The following is a 22,072-nucleotide window of genomic DNA, read 5'->3' as shown; positions in this document are numbered from 1 at the left end:
GAAGGGTTCCAGGAGCAGCAGCAGCAGCAGGAGAAGACGGCCATCGCCACCACTTCGACAAGTACGTGATCGGTATAAAGCGGGCGCCGGTAGCCATGACCGAACGACAGCAGAGGCAGCAGCAGCAGCACCAGCGTCCCGGATCCTGCCGACGATGGGTGCGCCCGGTCTGGCTGCCGACCGGCGGTGGATTATTGCTGTGGCTGGGACTGCTGACGATGTTTGTCAAGGGTAAGTGCTGCCCGGGACCCGGCCCCCCCCCGCCCCCCGGTCAACAGGCCGTGGCGTGTGTTTGGTTTCCGAAATGGTCACGTAGTACGTGTTTGCAAATCCGCTCGAAATTCCTCCCAAAAACCCCCAGCCGTTGTCCCCAGCGCAGTCCGCTCCGGAATCGCTACGAGATTCGAATGGGAGGGGAAACTTTTAGTGAGGGCTTAAATTTTGTGTTCAAGAGCTGAGAGAGAGGATGGGTGTGTTATTATGCCGCACACATGGTTCGATCGAGTTGATGATCAATCAAGATATTATGAGATTGTGATGACTTTCAACATCTGCCGGTCGGCTCCAGGAGGTTCGGTTCGAGTTTCCCCGTTCCGGGCCGGAGCTTCCAGGAAAACCTTTCAGAAGCTCAGCGGCTCGATTCCTATCGGCGCGCCGGTGCCGATCGGTGTAGGAAAATTTTATTCCACCGATTGATACTTGAAAGGCGAATGCTTCGAGATGGCGAGATAGAAGCCTTACCTTTTGCTGATTAAGCTCCGGGGTTATTGGATTTCTCTTTCATCTTCGGCGCAGAACACAAAACAGAACAGAACAGCGACCTGCTTCGAGATGCTTTCGAAGATAGCTTTCGCCGTCCCGATCGTCCGTTCTAGGCTCAAGCTGCAAGCTCAAAAATAAATTACCTCGCAAAAGGGAAGTCTTTGAACCTTTAACGGGTTTTTGCTTTAGCAAATAGGATTAAATTTACGAACCAAACTCCAATAGGCGCCGAAGGACTCGCTGGTTGCCATGGACACCGCCACCAGATGGCGCGTTTTGTCAATTCCCTTCCGATTGTAAAGTTTGATAATTTTAAAATACATTCCGAAACAATGCATAATCTCTGGCGGGCCTCGATGCCATCTGTTTTCACACTCTGTTGAAAACCGTGTAGCCGTGACCGGTGCGGTCTCATTATCCCGGCAGAAACGGATTTATTTACTCCCGAGCCACGGGTCGGGACCTTCGCGGGAGCTTTTAATGCACGCGCCGCTTGTCGCATGTGCATGGCAACGGTAGCGATATCAAAAGCCGCCCCGTTTTCGATAATCCTCGGGAGCTTGCAAACGGATCGCTGGCCTGCCGCCGCCGACGAAACCACACGAAAGTCCGGCGGCCGACGAAACGTTCATAATTTACGGCTGACCTCAAGTGTTGATTAAGTACGCTTCCGATAGGTTGATTAATTATTGCGCCGAGTCCCCCCGAAAACCTATAGGTCAATCAAACGCCGAGAGACGCGTGGAGCGCGCCAGTGGGGGCGGGGGAGACAAAAAAGCCGGCCCGTCGGCGAGAGGACTCTTCGGGCGGGAACCATCAATCATGTGTCGGAATGCCTGGAACCTGAAGCTTGTCAAACACAAACCCCGGGGCTTAGGTTCGTGTGGTGCGAAATTGAATGGGAAATGGTAGAATGCGGCCGAGGACATACGCGTATGGTCCCGCATTAGCACCACTGGACATTGTTGTTTGAAAACAGACACACAGACGGAAGGTACGAATTTAACTTTCCCTCCCCCCACCAGCCCCACGGTGCGATCCAGTGGCGGGTGGCCGCGACAGAGACACGGAGTGCCTAGAACGCCGGGACACACACGTCCATACAATGTGCGAACTTTACAGTGGCAATGATAGAAAATGACAACCTATCAATCATGGCGCGCCCTGGCTCTGGCTCTGGCTGTGGGGATTTTATTTGCAGAAGTTATGAGATCCGTTTTTTATTTATCCATCCGTTTCCTTTTTTTTTTGGGAAGACTGTTCCGGATCCCGTCGAGAGTCTCGTTCAAGTGCCGCACATTACGAGCCTTTTGAACCCACCTCGGATGTAGTCGACCTTTCCGGAGGGCCCAGGGATCCGACCGCAAGGGTCGGCCACGTGCGCGGCCTCGTTTCGAGGGCCACCCACGGTGACCTTGCACTCACACACACACACGTTCTGCGTGCGTTCCTGAAGATTGGCGATTTACGAGGCTCGCGCGAAGAAGGACCACAAAAGCGGAGTTTGTTGTTACTCGAGCGCTCGAACCCATTTAGTGAAGTGGAAAACGACCGGCTCGCCGCGCGTGAGGACCACCAAATGATGTCCTTCCGCCGCCGGGATCAATGTCTGGAGCTCGGTTTTTTGCCCGTTTTCGTTCGTTTACGCCAAACAAAACCCAATAATGTGGTCGAGTCGAAAAATAAGCATCGATTTGGCACCCGATTGGCAGCAACCCCGGAAGTCCGCGTCCACCGGGCTAGAATCCGCGTCTGTTAATGTTCACAGCGGTCAATTTGAAGTGGCCCAGCCCAGGGATTCAACGCACCGCGGGACGAGTGAGCCCATTCAACCGGAAACCAATATGAGCGAAAGTTTATTCGTCCCGCTTCTGCATTATTGATACGGCTCAATAATAATGCCCACGCTTTCGCCGTTCAAAACTTTTGATTTTTTCTTCCCCCCCCCCGGCGGGGCGAACAAAAGCCCACAAATCCGGCGGCTTCCCATCCAGAGTTTGAAACACCGCGCGCACATAAGCGATTTAGGTTGCATAAGTTATGAAAGCCCTTCATGGGCTGCCGGAGTTGGTCATCCGCCCGTTTTTGTGTGCAAGGACACACAATTGTCCGCAATTACAACGGGGCACTCCGCAAAGTCTTGCCGTGACGGGCGGAGACCCCAGACCGCCGGGCTTACAAGATGGACGTCTGTGACAGGAGCGAGCGGCTCCGAGGTATCCCTAATGTTTCCACTCATTTGCATAAGTGGAAAACGCTTTTAAACCTCCCCGGAAACTGTCACTGTGTTATTGCGAGGATTAACCCTTACCCGCGGCGGGGTGTGGTGGCCACCGAGACAGGTCAAATGAGCTGCGGCGACTGATGAAGCACTAAAAAGACTCCGCCACTTGAGCCGCCGCCAGCATCTCGTGCTTGTGGTGGGTCGAGTGGATTGCGGCCATCCGACGGCGACCACCATGAGCCAGGATGTTGTGACGGCTTCTTCAAGTGGCTTCCCGGTGCCCCGGGTCCCGGGTAAATGCGTGTTGATTTAGTGGGTGTTCCGTTTGTGAACTGTGTGCCTCTGCATCTTTCTGCCTCTGCTTAAGTAATTATGCTAATTTTAATAAAGAGTCCCCCGTTTTTATCCGAGTCCCGTCGTCCCACAGAACGCAGGACGCAGGTTTGTCATAGCGATTCCGCTGGCGACGGAACGACAAAGTTCTGGGCCTATTTAAGCGGCACGCTCACCGCTTCTTGTGTGGTGGCTCAAATGGTTCCAATTCTTCGCCGAATCCGATTCGCCGGGCGGCTAAACTTTCTGTAACACGGCCCACGGTAGGGTTATGTTTTGGCTACACGATTTTCCACCCAATTCGATCCGAAGGCGTAATGTTGCCACTGAGTGCTCATTTGGCCACCGGGCACCACGGGTGCGCCTCACATTACTCGGGCAATTTTCCGAGGACGAGAAACACGAGACCGCCCGCGGTGGAGCCACGGCCTTTACACGCCGCGCCCGGGCCGGGGTTGTTCACTCTTTTGAACTTTATTAAAACCAAAGCAAGAACACGCGCAGACCCGGCGAAGACTTTCCACATCGATCTGATTTGAAGCCGGGCCGGGTTGTGTGAATAAATCATCTCCTGTTCGTCGGTCGGATGGAAAATATCGCATCGCTCGTGGGTTTTCTTCGCGTTTTCGCGCGCGCCGAAGCCCCCCTAGAGAGCCCGGGGCCCCTTCTGAGGCGAGTAACGAAAACTCATTACACCCTGCCGATCGCCAATCCCGCGTGGAGTTATCCCGCCGGGGTCCTTTCCGGCCCAACCGGCCCATCGATCGAGTGCGAGGTGCATTGTGGTTAATGAGCTTGGGGCCACCGTGCCACCGGCTCAATTCCTGGTGGCTTTCGGCTTTTTCTTTCGACCGTCACGACCTTTCGCTCAGGGAGGGGCGAAGGTTACGCCCTTCCCCAGGGGGCAAGGAGCGCCAGCGATGCGCTATTGTGGTTAAATTTACTGGATGATGGATTTTCTAAATGGAAAATCAGTTACGCCCGTGATGAAGCACTTCCCGGGAGTGACTTGGTTACAACGGGACGCGGTGGGCCAGGGCCGGGTCGGGAGGTCGTGAAAATCCTTTCAGCGTAAGAATGGGTTAAGAAAACGGAACCGAGTCCGGGGCTGCGGGTTTCCGATTTTAATATTTTCCATTCCGCTGTTCCGGGCGGTCCGGTGTTGCTTGTGCGGATTGGTGCCGCTGGTGAAGGAGAATGATGTTTCAGTATTTGTTTTACGGCAGACATCGCGAAGATAAATGGTGCTCAAGCTGGTGCTCATCTGTTGCGAAGCGGACTGGCTTCGAAATGGTACTAGACTGCCGAGACTAACGATCATGGATAGCCAATAATAAATTAACAATTGATGATACGGTAGACAAGCGCCATTCAAGACAGTACGTATATTTGTTGGTGCGATACTCAAAGTATAAATATCATTTATCTGGAGATTTGTAGCGATTTAATGATTGAAATGCCCAAACACACTTTCAGCTTCTTAAAACGGCAACTCCCTGCCAGAAGGACTGTCTATGTTTTCTTTTCAAGACGAACGTCACAAGCCAGGTGAAGGTTGATAGAAAGCTCTCTAATCCCTTCGCTAGCACCTAGCAGTAGAAACCTCAGGGACCATCTGCTTCAAGTCCAGTCAGATACTAAGCTTGGCTAATGACATAGACATTATAGGTCGAAGTGTATTCGGTGTAGTTCAGGTCTACATAGGAATTGAGTAAGCTGCCGGCACTCTCGGCCTGCAGATAAACGAATGCAAGACCAAATTCATGGTATGCAGAACCTTCATAATCCCAGTACCCACATACGCATCTGGGAGAAAGATACAGAGATGGAGGGGCTATGGAGAAAACATCCAGATTCGTTTAGTTATAAAAAACAAACAGCTTATAATTTTTCGATGCTTGAACATTTATTTGAAAGATTGATTCACCAAATCTATATACTAGGTGTGTGCGTTGAGAAACGAACTTTTTTAACACACAAAAAATGTTTATAAAATTTTTATGCAAATTTCTATTTTATTCGAAGTATGTGCCATCGCTAGCTATACATTTCTCCTATCTCTCTGCTAAATCGTGGATTCCCAGGCGAAAGAATTCTTCGACTTTTTAAGTAAACTAATTAGTCATCCAATTTCGACTTCATCGTGGAAAAACGAAGGGCTGCTCAGCCAATACGTGTCCCATCGATGAAAATGAATGATATTCGGAAAGAACCAAGTCTAGTGAATAACGCGGGGAGGGATAGCAGCTCCATCCAAGTGATTTGATAGTATCCTGAAACAGTTTTGTTTTTTTGGGCGCCTGGTGCTTGATTCCACGAGCCACCAGGCGCCCCCATTGAAGCCCACTAGAATTGCATTTTGGTCGTTTTTCGATCAATGCATGGTTCAAATTGATCATTTGTTGTCAGTAGCGATCGGAATTAACGTTTCCATCAGGTTTTAGGAGCTTGTGAAACACCACACCTTTCTGTCCCATCAGAAAGTCCGTTTTTTGGAGTCCTTCGACGCTTTTTTTTGTTAAGTCAAAATCGCCATTTTGAAGTTTTTTAAACCACTTAAAGCATTGCGATCTTCCAAACACAAGTCCCGACAAGCATTTGGTGCGATTCCGAAGCAGCTTTCTTCAAGAGGAGCAGAAAAATAATAATCCCCGCAAAACGTCATTTTCCGGCACAAAAGTTGACATAGTTTAACCCTTTCAATGATGGATTGCAAACCGAAATATTTTTTTGTTCGACCTGAAATCCATTACCTGATGTCAAAACAAGGTAATGATGAATGAACCGCTAAACTGGGAAGTCCCAATCGGCAGGTACAGCCATCTTTTTAAAAGTTCGTTTCTCAACGCACACACCTAGTATATAAAAATTGTTGTTTGTCTGTCTGTCTGTCTGTACCGCATTTTCTCCAAAACTACTGAACCAATCCGCGTGAAATTTTGCACAGCGTAGTTTTGTGACCCCGGATTGTGAATAGGAAAGTTTGACCCTCCCACGCCTCCGGGGAGGGGGGGCTCCCATACAAACGTAACGTACCGTAACGCCCATACGTTACGTCCAAACGTTTCAAACAAATTGAACCAAACTCGGCAGGCGGGAGTTTTGGGGAAGGGGAAATGTTCTGGTGAATGTTTGAAACCCCTCCCCTCTTTACAAAGACCCTTTTTGTAAAGAGGGGAGGGGTTTAAAGGGAGAGGGGCATTAACCCATACAAAATCTGGGTTAATGTCAGCAAAGCTCGGATAATTTTCAAGCAATTTGAGCCAAACTCAGGTGGTGCGAGTTTTGACATGTATCCAACAGGAAGCCGATCGGATACGTCACCGGGAAACGGAGGAGTAATGGGAGGCGTAAAGGGAAATTGAACGAATACGTCACCAGGAAGACCCATTCGTTTGAAAAGTATGAGTAACGGGAAGCGAAAAGCGAAGCTGTTCGGATACCCCACCAAGAAGAACTGCTAGTTTATGTATAAAATACAATTTCGGTTGCAGAAAATGGGAAAGTATGAAAAACTTATTTCCAAAGTAGTAGGTCTTCAACTCAAACGGTACGATATTTGAAAAACACATTTCATTTAAGCCAATTTGAGCCAATTTGCACCGCATCTTCGGACAGCGAATAATCAGTGCATATGGTGTTGTGAATTGGCTTCCAAGAAGTTGTAATTTGACACCATTAGACTATTATCTTCGGGCTGCGGTGAAACATAAATGTTACGCGAACAAACCAGCAACTATTGACGACTTCACGATCGAAATTCACATTTCCGTTGCCGAGATAGGATCACAGACAGTCGAAAATGTACTAAACATAGGTCGACCGAATGGGCTACTGCTAAGCCAATCGTGGTAGACATTTGACCAAAATTGTTTTTCATAAAAAAATCACATAAAAGTTCAAGCGTCGAACAATATTAACCTGTTTGTTTTTTGTAACCGAATGAAAAAGTGAACGCGTATTTGACCACCCTGTAGATTTAAGAGGAGAGTAGAGCTAAATCAATTCAATTCCATCATGAACAGAGGAAAGTACAATCGAAACGGAACGAATCAAATAACATGAAAATAATAAACAACTTTACACCAAGTTGTGGCAAAGTTGGCAATGACAAATCCAGCACCAATCAAAGCATCCTAGATTGGTCTAGGTTCAATTAAAAGCTTTATAAGTTGCCTTAGTAACTCAGTTCAGTAAAGTGATGTTTTAATTAGAGAATTGAAAAAACTTAGGACTTAGAAAAATAGGACAAAAAGAATTACTTTACAGAAGATTTACTTCACATTAAACTCTGCTTGAAGCTTTCCACTCATTCGGACAGCCTTCTACGATAACTCGGTACACTGACACTGAGAAGTGCATTCTCTCGGAATCAAATTAAATGTTCCGTTAAACTTGATCCCCAACGTTGGCTATTTCCGGGGCCACTTTTCCGGTTCTTCCAACAAGCGGCAGACATTACATCAGACATTTGTGCACCTTTCAAATCCAACAGCTCGCCAAAAGACTGTCTGTAGCCCAAATCACAAGTTGGCAGAAGCATTCGGCACGTTGTCCGGATCCCCCGGCCGGAAGCTCCTTCAGTCCAGTGCTGCTGCTACTGAATAATGATTGAAAGTTCAGGGTGCAGTCACCCAACTTTACCGACTCCGGCTTGCCGACCACCGTCTCACCATCGGTCACCGGGGAGGGGAGTGTCGTGTGCTGCGTGTTTGGGGTGTGGTCGCCTGTTGTGCCACCGGACGGAGTTTGCCGGTTTGCCGAACCGGGCTGAACGCTTCGATTACTTGCTCCGATACTTCGGACAGTAGGTCGCTGCCGGGTAGAATGGAAAGACTAAATTAGAAAGACCGAGACCAGGGACGGTCGCCAGCTACAGGCAACCGAGGCACCGAGGCACTCCGGCATCCGGCCGGAAACATGTGGCCAAACGGGTACCGGGTCCGAGGGTCCTAGCGGACAGGGCCGTAGATTTAGGTTAGCCGAGGACGGCCGGACCTGGCATCTGGTGGCGTGCAAATTATGAAACAGACCAACACAGACGGTGTGGCCATCGTTCGATTTTCGAAACCCCAAATCATGACCAACGGCGGCATCCGATTGCGAGTTGCAATTGTTTTGGCACCGGGCTGCGTGGCGCAAACGAAATGCAAACACCGAGCCGAGCAGCGCGTTCGAGTGTGTCGTCCTGCCGGCCCCGTTGTGTTCGATTCTTCCGGCCCTTCGGAAAAATTTCACACACACACCCGCAACGCAACGCTGCGTTCGATTGATATCTGGTTCAATTTTCATTTCCGGTGTGAAACTAACAGCTTCTCGAAGGCACCCGTGCCTGATGTGCCGCAGCAGACGCACCCGAAGGGCAGCAGACTGTTCATCATTTCATGTGGTTGGCCCGGGGACACCCGGGGGACCTGACACGCGAGGGCAAGGCTCAGCCTCATTCACGGTGCAACCACCGGAACGCAGTCGAAGTGAGCCAAAGTCTTGTCCGGTCCGGGAAGGCAGAAGGAAGGCTTTTCAATCATGAACGGAACATGTATCTCTTTCGGTATTTCCTTCGGTTTTTCTCGTCCTGTTTTCGATTCATCGCCTGGATTCACTGATCCGGTTCCGCTCCGGAGTAGTATCCCCGATCGATCTCCGGATCCCGACGAAGTGACTGACGCAGAAGTCGATTCCGTTTCATTTGCAGTCGTTAGGGCTGATTCTCGCAAGACTCGGCCCAGGCTCGGCTCCTGATGAGATTTCCTTTGATGCGACGACGTGGATCGACGGCGTGGGAGGTAGGGAGCGCCAGTAAAAGCAAATTTCCGCTCATATTTCGGACTCTCCGAAAATGCCGTCTGCTTGCCGGGCGGGTTGCGTTGATTGACCGGAAAACGGAGAAATGAGTTAGCCCTCGCGTGCGTCCAACAAAAGGAACAACCGTCCCCAGCATGGCCGCCACTGGGAAGGGATTTATTCATGACAAGGCGGCTCCTCTTGCGGTGTTATCGTGTGACCACAGAAACCGACCCACCCTGTGGCCACCGGTGAGGGTTTGGGTTCGGTTCGGTTTGGGGAAACCCATCCCAAACCACAGCAAAAAAAAGGATGCCCCTAACGCGGCACAGTGCATTAACAAAACAACGGAAAGCAGGGAAATTGGTCGTTATTGGATCGGATCGGTAGGCACCGATGAGTCACTGGATGGGTCGTGCGAAAAGAAAATACTTCCGGCCGCTCGAACTCGCCGGGAATGGCATTAGACTGTAAATCGTTGATTGAAAAATGCTATTCAGGCCCCCCAAGAAACGGACTGTTTCCCTAGCAGCGTCGCGATGCGTCCGGATGTCGGGCATTTGGAACCGTATTTCGGTTTCGGACCCGACCCGAGTGGCCGATCCCGGTTTTGGGACTACCAAAAACCAATAAATTTGCGGCACCCACGGCCAGATACCGACGGTCGTCGCGCGCGCATTGTACTGATTTATCTTCCGACGGCACACACCGACAAACCGAGCTCAACCGAGAGAGTCCTGGACGTTTCGGGATTGTCGGAGTCAGCGTTTTGTGCGAATGTGCCCATTTCTCGGGGCGTCTCGAGGCCGGAATAAAGATGAGGCAAATTTTTGGCTGTCGAAGGCTCGGGATTTGTGTGTTGAAATGGCGGGACGAACAAAAAAAAATCCCGCTGCACGCTGCCACCGATTCTCCGATCGATCGTTATTAGACTGATGGAGAGCAATTTGCGCCCCGAGAACCAGAGGGGTGGGTTCCAGGATGGCGTAGGATTTGGCGTGGCGTGGCGTCGCAATTTATAGCCGCAGCTCAATCTCAATCGCTCGGATCCGCCAAGGACCGCCTTTTCGCTGTTCACACTATTATTACACTTTATTTGAAACAATAAGCGGTAGAGCCTTACGGGACCTTACGGGGACCTAGGAATGATAAGCTTCCAGATTCCTCTCCTCGGCCCGCGGTTATATATTCTGCTAATGGTCGGCCATCTGTAACGAGCCGTGGGTGATTGAAAATTAAGCTTGATTGATGCTCAAGACCGGTCGGATCTCATATGTTTCAGTAGATTTGGGACAGACCGTTCCAGATGATTAGGGGTAAATTATAAGCGGATAATCGGACTAGGTGACTAGGTTTAATTGATGCCGAACGGAAGTAGTAACTATTAAATTGATCGATTGATTAAAATTCAAATCCTTAACTTTCTTACTCGTAATCAATCAGCTTAATTTTTCGCTTTAAGTCGTTCGGAGGACCTCCGATTGCATACTTTCAGGCGTACTAATTTCTGGCTTTGAATTTTTAACCTTCCAAAAGTGATTCTGATTGCATACATTGAGGCGCTAACTTTGTGCTTGAGCAACCATTATTTATCAATTTGCTTGTGTTCCAAAAAGTTTACGAAAGTCTGTGTTAAAAACATGCGCTCCTGTTTTGGACTGCTACACATTACTGCAGATCTCGTTGGGCTGCATCTCGCATTCAGTTTTGCCCCCAAAGAAGGAAAGGGACCGAAGAAAAGTTCTATTAAGAAACCATTTTCTTCTCACGTTTCCCGGCGAGCGATCGTGTTCGGAACCAATCATTAGTGATTCTGCCACAGCACAGCACTTTTCCATTAGAACAATATGGAATCCCTTCCAACGTCGCTCGTCGCCGGTTCCCACCGAAAGATCTACCCTTCCGTGCGATGAATCAAAGCCAACATTTAGCAAATCGATTAAAAGCTGCTTGCTGATAACAATCGCTTCCCGTTTCGTTCCCGCGGTTCGAAGATCCGAACCGAAACGGGGTTGGGAAATAATTTGTAATTTACGCCATGTAAGCCGCATGACGCCGCCGGAGGACGTGTCCGCCAAGTCAATGAACGGGGTTCAATTGAATTCCCATTACGAAGCGAATGTCAGCGGAAGAATTTCGGCGCCGTAATTTTACTGCAAGCGAAAAAAAACACATTCTTTCTTCGACTCTGTTTTTAAGCCATTCCGGCGTTCGTTGCCGGCTCCATTTCCAAGGTGGCCAGTCCCAGCCGGGAGCGGTAATTTACGACGTAGCCAGCCAATTTATTGGCCAGCAATATTCGAAATTCAATTTCGTGCGATGATTTATTTTTCCGACCGTGACGCACCGATTGGCCCGGCTCGGAATGGGTCAACCGGTGGCGCAATCCGACGTTGAAAATCGCTTGCCCAGTGGAAAATGGGGCCAAAGAACGACCTCGATTAATTTGTTAAAACCACGATCGGAACATGATGCTTTCTTGCCGCACACAACAATGAAACACGAATACAGGCGGCGAGGGCTGAGGTGCGGAATGCGAAGAGTTAAACACATCCCTTGATTACCTTGATTCCGCACGTGGGAGGCCCATTGGCCGCTGGCGGCAATCGCTCATTAAGCTGTGAAAATTAACAACCGAATAAAAAGCGGCACACAAACGAAGGACCATGCTCCGGATGCTGGCGGTGGCCGAAGGCAAACACACCAACACACCGACCAACGACCCTCATCGCAATCGGGGACCGCTTTTTGTCCGCCCAATTTTGTTCGATTTATTTTTTGTCCCTCCCGCGAGCGAATCCCGGCTGGGATTGTTACGTCAAACCCGGTCCCGGGGGGGCATTTTTTCGTTTTCGTGGTGGTGGACAACAAAAATGGAGTTTCACAACGCACAACGCGTGTCCTGGGGCCAAACAAAACCCCAACCCAACAAGCGAACTGAGCAGGTGTGGCCCGCGAACACATACAACAATTAAACTGTAATTTTCCGCCCGCCTGCTTTTCCGGCCCACGGCAGCTTCATGTTTGGTGTTTTAGATTCAACTTCCCGGCGCGGGTACTCCCCCTAGCAAGGACAACCGATAGAACACGGGCTGGCCAACGGATCGGGATGGAAAAATGTTCCATAAAATCCCTGCGTTGGCGCAACCAAAGTGAAAGATCAACACTCGCGGTGCGCGCGAGAGCGAGAAACAGCGATGGCAAACCCGGGTGGCCCGGGGTGTTCCGGACCACGGATGCGGGGCTTCCAGAAGTTAGCGTTGTAAACTGTCAGCAGCAACTGATGCGTGGCCGTGGTCGACTGGACCCGGGAAATTTTTCGGGCCACCGCCATCGGGTTTTCGGGTTCCGCGCGAAGGATGTTTGTTTGGGTTTATGGGGGGCGGCGTCCAGCGCTGTATGGCCACTACACTCCACTCCACTTCGTGACAGGCAACCACGCGGCCCCGTGGTTTCACCAACTTTTCCACGGGCTAGAACAGTTTTTCCCGAGACCCGGGAACAGCACAGCAACTCGTAACTCGTGTAACCGACCACAAACCTTGAAATCTCTCGATTTGACCAATCCGTGGCGCGACACAGCGTGTTAGTAGCGTGGTTTTTCCGTTGTTTTCTATGATGTTCCCTTGTGATTTTCGCCAACAGGAAGCCCCGAGTCCCAGCGTGGCAACGAGCACGAGCTGAAGCCGAGCTTCGCGGGTCCGATCGAGAACGTGACAGTTCCTATAGGTAGAGAGGCGACACTCAGTTGCATTGTACAAAACTTAGGTGCCTACAAGGTGAGTAGTGACGGGCGGTGGGCGACAAAACAACCCCCCGAAGGGTGGCGATAACAATGGCATCTCGTTTCCTGGCAGGTCGGCTGGATGCGAGCCTCCGACCAGACGGTCCTGGCCCTCCAGGGACGGGTTGTGACGCACAATTCGCGCTACAGCGTGACGCAGGAGGAGCACGACGTTTGGCGGCTCAAGATTCGCAACGTGCGCGAGTCGGACCGAGGTTGCTACATGTGTCAAATAAACGTCACGCCACTGCAGAAGCAGGTTGGGTGTGTGGACGTACAGCGTAAGTTTTAGAAGTGACCGTGCCCGGGATTGTATCCCCACTCTATCGTTCCCCTATTCCCAGTGCCACCGGATATTTCCGACGACCAGTCGTCCTCGGACCTGACCGTGCGCGAGGGAGGCAACGCAACGTTCTTCTGTCGCGCCACAGGACATCCCGCACCGAAGGTCACCTGGCGGCGGGACGATGGCAGCCCGCTGTACCTGCACCGCAACGGGTCGGAACTGCGCAAAGGTAGGTACACGATGCACGATACTTTCCAATTACAGTTTTACGGGCAAATGAGCTTAAGGGATTATAAGCCCTGAGGGGCGGCCCTGATAATGATGAATCATTTAATAAAGGAGCCAATATCTGGAATTTCGTTTCCGCAAACGCTTTCCGCATTCAAATTGCGCGTGTATATGACCAACATTAAACATGTACCAGAGCGTCCCGGGGTCCGGGGTCCTGATTGATATGGGGTGATCCATCTAGTGTTTGTATGGCACGTAGCGCCGTCCAGTTAAAAACCAAATGTCATCCAAGTTTTAAGCTTCAATTTCGCTGAAGAACCAATCAGACAATGGTTACGGCGGTTCCTTCTTCATTTTGGAAATAAGTTTTTAACATTTTCCAATTTTCTGCAAGCGGAAAGAGTCCCATTTAATAGATGTGAATGTTTTTGCTAAATGTTTACAATTTCCCGAATGAAGTTTGACATTTAAAATCCAAACACTTGATGGATCACCCTATAATAGGAGGCCCCCAATAAAATGCGACGATGGGGCAATAATATCCGACATCTGTTTCCGGTCGCCCGACAGACCTGATGCGTGGTTCCGATAAGGGCGGTGGCTTTTATTTATTTATTTTATCATCACTCAACCTCAGAGACCACAGAGCGAGAGAGTCAGAAAGAGAGGTCGGAAAAATGGCCCAATAAAGGCTCGCATTGGGCCGAGCGTAGTAACTGCAACACGTTAAAGGATGTTTCGCTGGTTTACGATCAATTTGAAAATGTGGATTTCTATTTCTTTCCGGCGTGGCGATGTTTTTCGCTCGATGGCTGCGTCCTTGTCGCTTGATGGCTGCGTCTAGTCGATCAACACGTTGGCATCTTTCTGAATCTGACGCACGTCAGCCGGAAGCAGATGGGCGCCTATTTGTGCATTGCCTCGAACGAGGTCCCGCCGGCCGTCAGCAAGCGTGTCTATCTCAACGTGCACTGTAAGTATCAGCGGAACACAACCGTTGGAAATCGTCCCTTTTTTAATCGTCTCTCCTCCTGGCCTCTGACAGTTGCCCCGAATGTGACGACGACGAAAACGTTGCTCGGTGTGTACGAGGAAGCGGACATCGAGTTGGAGTGTGCGGTGGAATCGTTCCCCCGGTCGGTCAACTACTGGACGAAGGTGTCGAAGGTGGGCCGAAGTAACTCGGCCTCGGGGGGTGCCGTCGGTCCGGGCGGGCCCAACGATCACCAACCGCAGGAAGTGATGCTAAACGGCGAACGATACGAGATCCGCGAGCAGCACTTCGGGAGTCTGTACGCGGCGAAGATGACGCTACGGATCCGCAGCTTCTCCGCGGCCGATGCCGGCAGCTACATGTGCATATCATCGAACGCCTTCGGCAAGGCCAATCGAACGATCCGGGTGTACGGTAGGTCCGGGAGAGAGAGAGAACCCCGCTTGTCTCGTCTAATGTCTGCTTGTTGTTCTGTTTTCGCAGAGATCAAACGACCGACGACGACCACCACGACAACGACGACAACGACAACAACCACCACCACGACCACCACAACTCCGGCACCGCCTCCGACACTGCCACGCAGAAGGACAACCCTGATGGGCCCAAGTAAGTCACCGCGAGTCACCTTCTTCAGCGCCCTTTGTGATTTACTCACTTCTCAGCGTCCCGTTAGCAATTTATTTTAATTTTCCCGAGTGTCCTTTCATTAAGTTTATAATGTTCTACTTGCCGTTCGACAACTGTTACCAGCTGTGGCGCTGATGGGTCGATTGATACGCACCGGGCGACGGCCCTGGAACACCTTCGCCCTGTAATGACGCCATTTTTTGTCCCACCTCTCACCCGCAGGGCACCCGCACGACACGACGCCCTATCCACCGACGGGATTCATCATCGAGTACATCACCTACTCGCCGACCCTGGTCGAGTACGGCAAGGACGGTGAGACCCACATCACCTATCCGCAGCTGACGGCCTACTCCAAATCGTCCTCCCCGTCGTCGTCCTCGTCTTCGTCGTCCTCGGCGAACCAGCACGGCTCGTCGTCGTCATCGTCGGCAGCCTCCTCGCTGTCGCCGCCGCCCTCCACCGTCACCCTGCTCGGGGGCCGCTGGACGGCCGGCACGCTCGGGGGCTCCCTCAGCCCCACCGTGTGCCGCGGGCTGGAGGAGAGATTTATGAGCATTTTGATCGTGACAGCCCTGTCCTGCGTGTCCTTCTTTCGCCACTTTCAAATCTATCTTCCGTGGATTACGCTTTTTCTGCTGCTCGTCCTGATCGGCCGCAAGCCGAAGGAGAAACCGATGCCGTCGGCCGAGCTCGTCTTCCGCCACGGGCCGCTCTGAGGTAGCTCCGGCGCAGGCCGGCCGACACCGGCGCCGGAGGCCGGAATGTTGTTTTCTAATTTGCTAGGATTAATCAGGAAACAACGACACCCAACGTGTGTGGGGGCTCGCATTGCCACGCCCGACGCCCCGACGACCGTAGCCCGGGAAAAAGGGAATAGATCAAATAAGGTTCTGGTCGGTTGAGGCAAATACAGAACCGCGTGGAAGGAGCAACACAAAGCAAAGAGTGAACAGGGGTCGGCCCGTGTTACGACGATGTACATATTAAGCAAATACTTCCCCGAGACCCACACACAAACGCGCAGCGCAATAAATTGCAATAGAGACCGGAACAGGAACAGAAAAAATATCACCAACCCCCAGGTTGACGGATGTCAAACAGAAGCCCAAACACCCCCCCGAAATGTGTTACATATAGAAAGGAGAGAGAGAGCGTGTGGACAAAAACACACAGGAAAATACACATCACACACAAACGGAATACTAATCAATAAAGCGCCAACGGGACGAAGGATCGAGTGAAGGTTGTCAAAATTGAGCGTACGTTGTTTCATTCCTTTATTCTTTCTGTTTACTCGCGACGATGTTTTTCTATGTTTTCGATGATATTCTATGTTTTTCGATGTTATTCTATGTTTTTCGATGTTTTCCTAACTGCACATCCGAAAATGGGGCACGTCACAGCTTTAACACTGTGCAAGGATCAGATTGCAAGGGCAACCAACGGGTTTCATTATTATCCATTGCTTCGGAAGGGTCCACCGAAGCTCCTCTGACGCGTGTAACCCTTGTCCTGTGGCACACCACAAGCAACGAGAGCACAATGTAACACACCGAACAGCCCAATCGCCGGGGTCGTTGCCGGTGTCGGCCACATCGACGACCGACCAACGTACGTAGTAAAAGTTTTTTAATTTCAAAAGTATTAAAGTGGGATAAATGATACTTTGGGTGGCCAACTTGCCCCAACCCGTGTCGTGTGTCTACGATCGAACAGCAATTCCCCGAATCAATTGCCCCGCCACCGGCAAGCGGAACGCTCGAAGTTCCAATCTCCCAGTTCGAATGTTTTAAGCATCTTCAGCGGTTCAGTTGGAACATTTTCCATTGTTCCCCGTAAGCGCGTGTAATGTTCGTCACTTCGTTACGCGGTTCTTCGTGGCCCCCGAGGCATAAAACCCGACGAATCAACAATTACACCGCGAGCGACTGTGAAACTGTGACAATGCCGACAATGAATGCGTGGCCCCGCTTGCTTTTGCGTAATTAAGGAAATTAATAACGTCGCTTTTGTTGAAATTTCCATTTTTTAATCCTCTTTCCGCACAAAATCCTCACACGTAGCCGAAATGAAATTTATGCTCCAATTCACCGTTTCCGAAGAGCGTAGGCATCAAACCGGGTGTTAAATTTGTCCATTCAGCCCGCCCGAACTACTTACCCGGGCGTCAGTAGCATCATGCGGCCAGAATGTGAGGTTAGATTTCGTGGTTTTAAAGCCGCGGCCACACAAATCGGCTGCGGCTTCAAAGGAGTGCGCTCGGTCACGATGGCCGCCCCCGAATAGTGCAAACAGAACCGTCATGTCATCATCCAATTAAATATTCACTACTCACCCGGACCCGGTCAAATTCGACATATTGGATGCGTTCGATTGAAGCTCCGCGCGGACAGAGCATGGTGGACCAGCATTAGGCGCTCGAAATGAGGCAACTAATCACGCTTCGGTCTGTTTGTGATTTGACGTGCCCTCTCTCTGTCCACCCCAACCCAACGGACCGCCGACCGCGCGCGCCCCTTGCGGGAAGGATTTTCCCACAGAACAAGCGTCTTACTGGCCCGACCCCGGGCCCGGAAGTTGGCGTAAGTCTTATTAATTCATTTCCTTCTCGCCTCCAACAAATCGATCAAATTCGCTCGATCGCACTCTCCCTCTCCGTGCGGCCGGTTCCGGCTGGCTGGCTGGCGGTGGCATGCTGCTCATCGGATTAACAATTGCGAATGCTCATTCCGCGCGTTGATTGATTACCCAATCAATGATTGTCACCGACCGACCGACCAGCATCCTGGGGGCCATGTTTCGCAGAAGCTAAGCCTCGGCCCGGGCTTGGCCGGGCCTGGCCGGGAGTTCAATCTTGTGCCACTCCTAACGGGCGATTAATCAATCAGCAAAAACGCAACACAAAGACCACCCCGGCGGGTTCCGGCGGGGTCTTCTGCGATTCATGTGATACTATTTTCAGCTACCCGGCCCGATCTTTGCGCACTCGGGGGCACCGTCTTAAGTAGTTCCGTCACCTCGAACGAACAGGCAGCGTTGATGGTGCGACGATGCGACGGACGTGTTTAGCCATATTTTGGTGCAGGAAAAGTTTCCTTTTTGAGGACCACATGAAAAGAAAAAAACGCTTCTTTCGCTTTCACCACTTCCGCCGCCTGCAAAGCCATCCGTGTCCGTGTCGTCCGCGTCCTGTGCACCGCATAATGACCGCCGCACTGATGGCTAATGGCATGCAAATTGAGAGCTTTCGCTAATGAATATCAAGAGTCGTCGAATTATAGTTACCGACATCGGATGTCAACGATAACCATTTCCGGTCCGGGCGCGATGTCGTGCACTTCGGCGAAAATTGGGCGAGAAGCAGCATTTTCATGAATAAATTGTGCGGGAATTACTGAATTACTTTGCTGTTGTAACGGTTGCCGTTCATTTCATATTTTCACTCTGTCAGAGTTCCGCGGGGCCATCGAGCAGAATGTTGCCATAAAATCAACATCGTTTCGCCTTTTTATTTCCCCCCTGGGGGACGTGGGAACGGTGAGGGCGGCGGGGCTAAGTACTTCCGCGGGCCGAGACGGGCCGGCTGTCGTTTTATTTATAAGCTGTGCATTTTTCCTTCCATCCACGCCCTGTCATTTGCATTCATAAGATCCTTGGGGCGTCTGCCGGGAATCCTTTCGGTGGGAAAGATGCCGTAGCACGCTGGCACTTCCAGCCTGGGAGTGTGTCCCCGTCACCGAGCAACCTTTCGATGCGCCCGATCGAGAGGATCGGGATGGGGTTTGGTGAATGAAGTGTAAGGACGCTGAGTGCCACCAGACGCCGACCGCCAGAAATGTAATTAATGTTTATCGAACCGTCTTACGGTCGGGTACGGAATCGCAAAATTGTTGGTCGCCTGCCAATAATAAGTCAGGCAAGTGCGACGCCTTGCGGGCAGCACGGGTCCTTTGATCTGCGATCGAGCAGTGGCCATGGCGCATGGTGCGATGCAAAATGTTGCATCTTCCCATTTGCATGTTAAACACTAAAGCTGCCGGCGGTTTTGAGCAATAATTAGCAAATAGTTGGCCAATTCCGATCCCAAGCAGCATTACGCTACATTAACGCGCACCTATTACGATGCGGCGACCTATGGAGAGTAGCTTAGGGGCAGGTTAATAAACGACTTGCTGGGAATTGGCAGGGAAACATTGGCATTGGCACATGCCGCTTGGTAAGTCAATAGAAATGGTATTCCCGAGTGTCGATAATCGGGAGAAACGGGCCCTTATTACTAGTGATCCCTGTAAGACTTAATAAGGCCCACACCAAACTTAATAAGGCCAAATTCAAAAGCTACCTTTCAAGGAGTTGGTTTAACACAGCTCAACAGAGGGCCCTCGGGCAAGGCTTCGATTTTTTCGAAAGCAAAAAAGTTGCAATAAACTTTGTCGCTCCAAAGAAATTTGTGAAGCCTGTTTTGTTTCGTTTGTTTTTTTTATAAAAAACTGAGAACATAGAGAGAGATTTTGTGGTAGAGTGAGGAGGTAAAAATGGAGAAGTCAATCATCGAAAATCATTCCTTAAGGTTGACTGAAGTTCTAGAACAAGGACACTGCAAATAGCAAACATTGCAAATAGTTCGGTTGTTGTTTTGGAGATCTATTTTCGTGTTTCACAAAAGCTCCGCCAAAGCTTCCTCTTTTTCATTGTTGTTGCACGCAAGCTTTTGACAAAGTTTTCATGGTCTCCTGTGACATTCTCCTAAGCGATCTGCCAATGTTGCCTCTACGAAGAACATGCTTCGAGCCTATTAATAGAAAAAGACAGCTAATGAAACATTTTATGAATTACCATCAATTTTGATTCCAACTATTTATTTGACAGAAAGTCGAAGTCGTTTAGGTTGCCGTAAATCGTTTTTTAATTACGAAACACGCTTGTGAGAAGCAAGACTTTTCTGTTGCTTTCGTTATTAACTTTGAGTAGGAAACTTTTTCCATATTACAGCCATGGATATAGACTCCGGATGATGTGGAAAACGCAGAGCACGAGTGGCTGCGTAGAAAGCGTCCTCAAGAATTGCTGGAAACCAGCTGCCCGTACATAATGTTAATGGCCACGACTAGAACGATGGAGTACGAGGCGTAATGTGTCTATTAGAACGTTGTCGCTTACTTTTTTCCCCCCCGCAAAGCCTCAAAGTACATCAGCTTTTGACTTTATGAGCCCCGGCACACGGAACAAGGGCCATTGCGCTGGGTGGACACAGTAATCAACGTGGTGGTTCGCATGTCTGTTGTTCGCCACTCTCAGAAGGACCGATAGAAAACTCCGGCCCGACGACGACGACGACGACGACGATTTATGAAAGGTTATAAATGGGCCCACGGAACCGAACCGAGCGGGGCGAAAGAATATTTATGCCCATAAAAGGGGACCATTTTTCACATTCGCAACAGGCTGGCCCGTTGATGCGACGAATATTTCATTAAACGATAACGATCACCGGCAACCTGCACCGGCAACCTGCAGTTTGTTGCAGGGTCCCTTGGGCCGCACTTGAACGAACCTCGCTATCTCTCTTGGTCACTCTCTTGGGGAAACACTCTCGGGGGCTCCATTGTTGTGAAAATTATTCAAGTAAATTGGAAAGGCTTTCTTGTGCTTCAAACACAAATAGAAACGCATCTCCTGCAGTCTGCAGAAAGTCCCGTCCAGAATCCTTCGGGTGGGCAGTTTGGGTTTTGCAGAATCCCCGACACCGACGACGACGACGACTGCCGGAAGTAATTTATTAGCCTTAGCCGGGGTTGCCGGGGAAGGGCACGGACGGGGGGAGGCGGAGGAACCGGCGGCGGAACACGACGACCAGTACGAGAGCATAATTGTTTCCGAACAAGGAAAATATTTTCCTAGCACTCGAAAAACGGAATCCCAAGCATCATCATCATTGTCGATGGATGCAGCGACGCAAAACTAATCCTTTTTGACGCCATCACACGTCTCCCCCCGGGCCCGGCCGCGTCATCGGGCGAGGATCCCTTCGGTTTCCTCGAAGTTTATCTTCGACTCCCTGCCCGGCCCGTGCTGCCGCTTCCGGCGCTGGGAGGTCTCTTTGAAAAGCGGCTCTTTCGGCTCTCTTTACACCACCCAGGGCCCGGGGGCCACGGAGGTTCGGCCCGGTCGGAAGAATAATTTAACTTTGTCAAAGGCGCGGGGCGGTCCTAGCGAGAGCGTCACACGGTTAGTTTCGGAAGCCGCAGTTGTCGCGATTCTCGCGCACGGCGGAAACCGACAGTTCAGTGAAAAGAAAAACAATAGGCTAAATATAACATAACAGGGCGACACACGCGGTGAGGACCTCACTCTCTGCGGCATGACTTTTGACACCGGCCGCTGAAATGTGGTTCACAGCGCTGCGAGATTGCTGCACCGAACGGTCTCTGGAACCAGGTTCGGAACTCACCGATTTAAATACAATTCGTATCGGTCTTGAGTCCCCATATGTGTTACTAAATCATTTATTAAACACGGCCATCGTCGCAGTATCACCCTTCTAGGAACGTTTCAATCCACTCGCACTCGCAGGCTCATTGCAACATGCGGTGAAAATGGCTCATGACACCGCGAAGTAGCCGAAGCGGTGGAAAAGCTTTTCCACGCTCACCGAAACCGGTTCAACCGATTCACTGCCACGTGGCGAGGCGGAACACCGCGCAAAGACGCGGGCGACGGCGACGAAAAGAATTAACAGAGGAGAGCGACAAAAATTAACATATCCTTCCGGTGGCAGGCAGCCTGGCAGCGGAACTACACACTTTGCGGATGACACCGCGTTTGCCGCGTTCGCGACGCTTTGCGCGCCATTTACGAGAACCCACTGCCGGTTGTGTTACTTTATTCAACACATCCCAAAATACTTCGAAACTGATCTCGTCCTCCCAGCAGTCCTAAACGGCGGTCGTATTCAGTCTTGCCGCTCGGCTAACACGTTCCGTTCCGACCGAACCCCTTTAATGCTGCTCGACACCGCGAGACGCGTGCGTGAAATATAAC

At 50.7% G+C, this 22,072-nt stretch overlaps 2 protein-coding genes across 2 annotated transcripts in view; both read left to right on the top strand.

The window, feature by feature from the left end:
* The window catches only part of LOC128274907 (glycerol-3-phosphate dehydrogenase, mitochondrial), a 281,955-nt gene that overhangs the window by 231,347 nt on the left and 28,536 nt on the right, over positions 1 to 22,072 (top strand). The gene's annotated exons all lie outside the window — the stretch shown is intronic.
* Positions 96 to 15,747, top strand: LOC128274777 (peroxidasin-like). The gene is made up of 8 exons (XM_053013082.1): positions 96 to 231; positions 12,749 to 12,882; positions 12,961 to 13,168; positions 13,232 to 13,402; positions 14,249 to 14,377; positions 14,450 to 14,812; positions 14,882 to 15,007; positions 15,251 to 15,747. Exons 1-8 carry the CDS (start codon positions 96 to 98, stop codon positions 15,745 to 15,747), a joined length of 1,764 nt encoding a protein of 587 aa, XP_052869042.1.

The sequence above is a fragment of the Anopheles cruzii genome, chromosome 3 (assembly GCF_943734635.1).
Source record: "Anopheles cruzii chromosome 3, idAnoCruzAS_RS32_06, whole genome shotgun sequence".
In the NCBI taxonomy this organism is placed as follows: domain Eukaryota; kingdom Metazoa; phylum Arthropoda; class Insecta; order Diptera; family Culicidae; genus Anopheles; species Anopheles cruzii.
This window is presented reverse-complemented; position numbering and strand designations above follow the sequence as displayed.

Excerpts from the sequence above, each read along its gene's own strand:
- LOC128274777 (XM_053013082.1), top strand. The coding sequence starts at position 96 with ATGACCGAACGACAGCAGAGGCAGCAGCAGCAGCACCAGCGTCCCGGA. Across the intron at positions 12,883-12,960 it reads AAAACTTAGGTGCCTACAAG|GTCGGCTGGATGCGAGCCTC; the intron begins GTGAGTAGTGAC and ends GTTTCCTGGCAG. Across the intron at positions 13,169-13,231 it reads TGGGTGTGTGGACGTACAGC|TGCCACCGGATATTTCCGAC; the intron begins GTAAGTTTTAGA and ends CCCTATTCCCAG.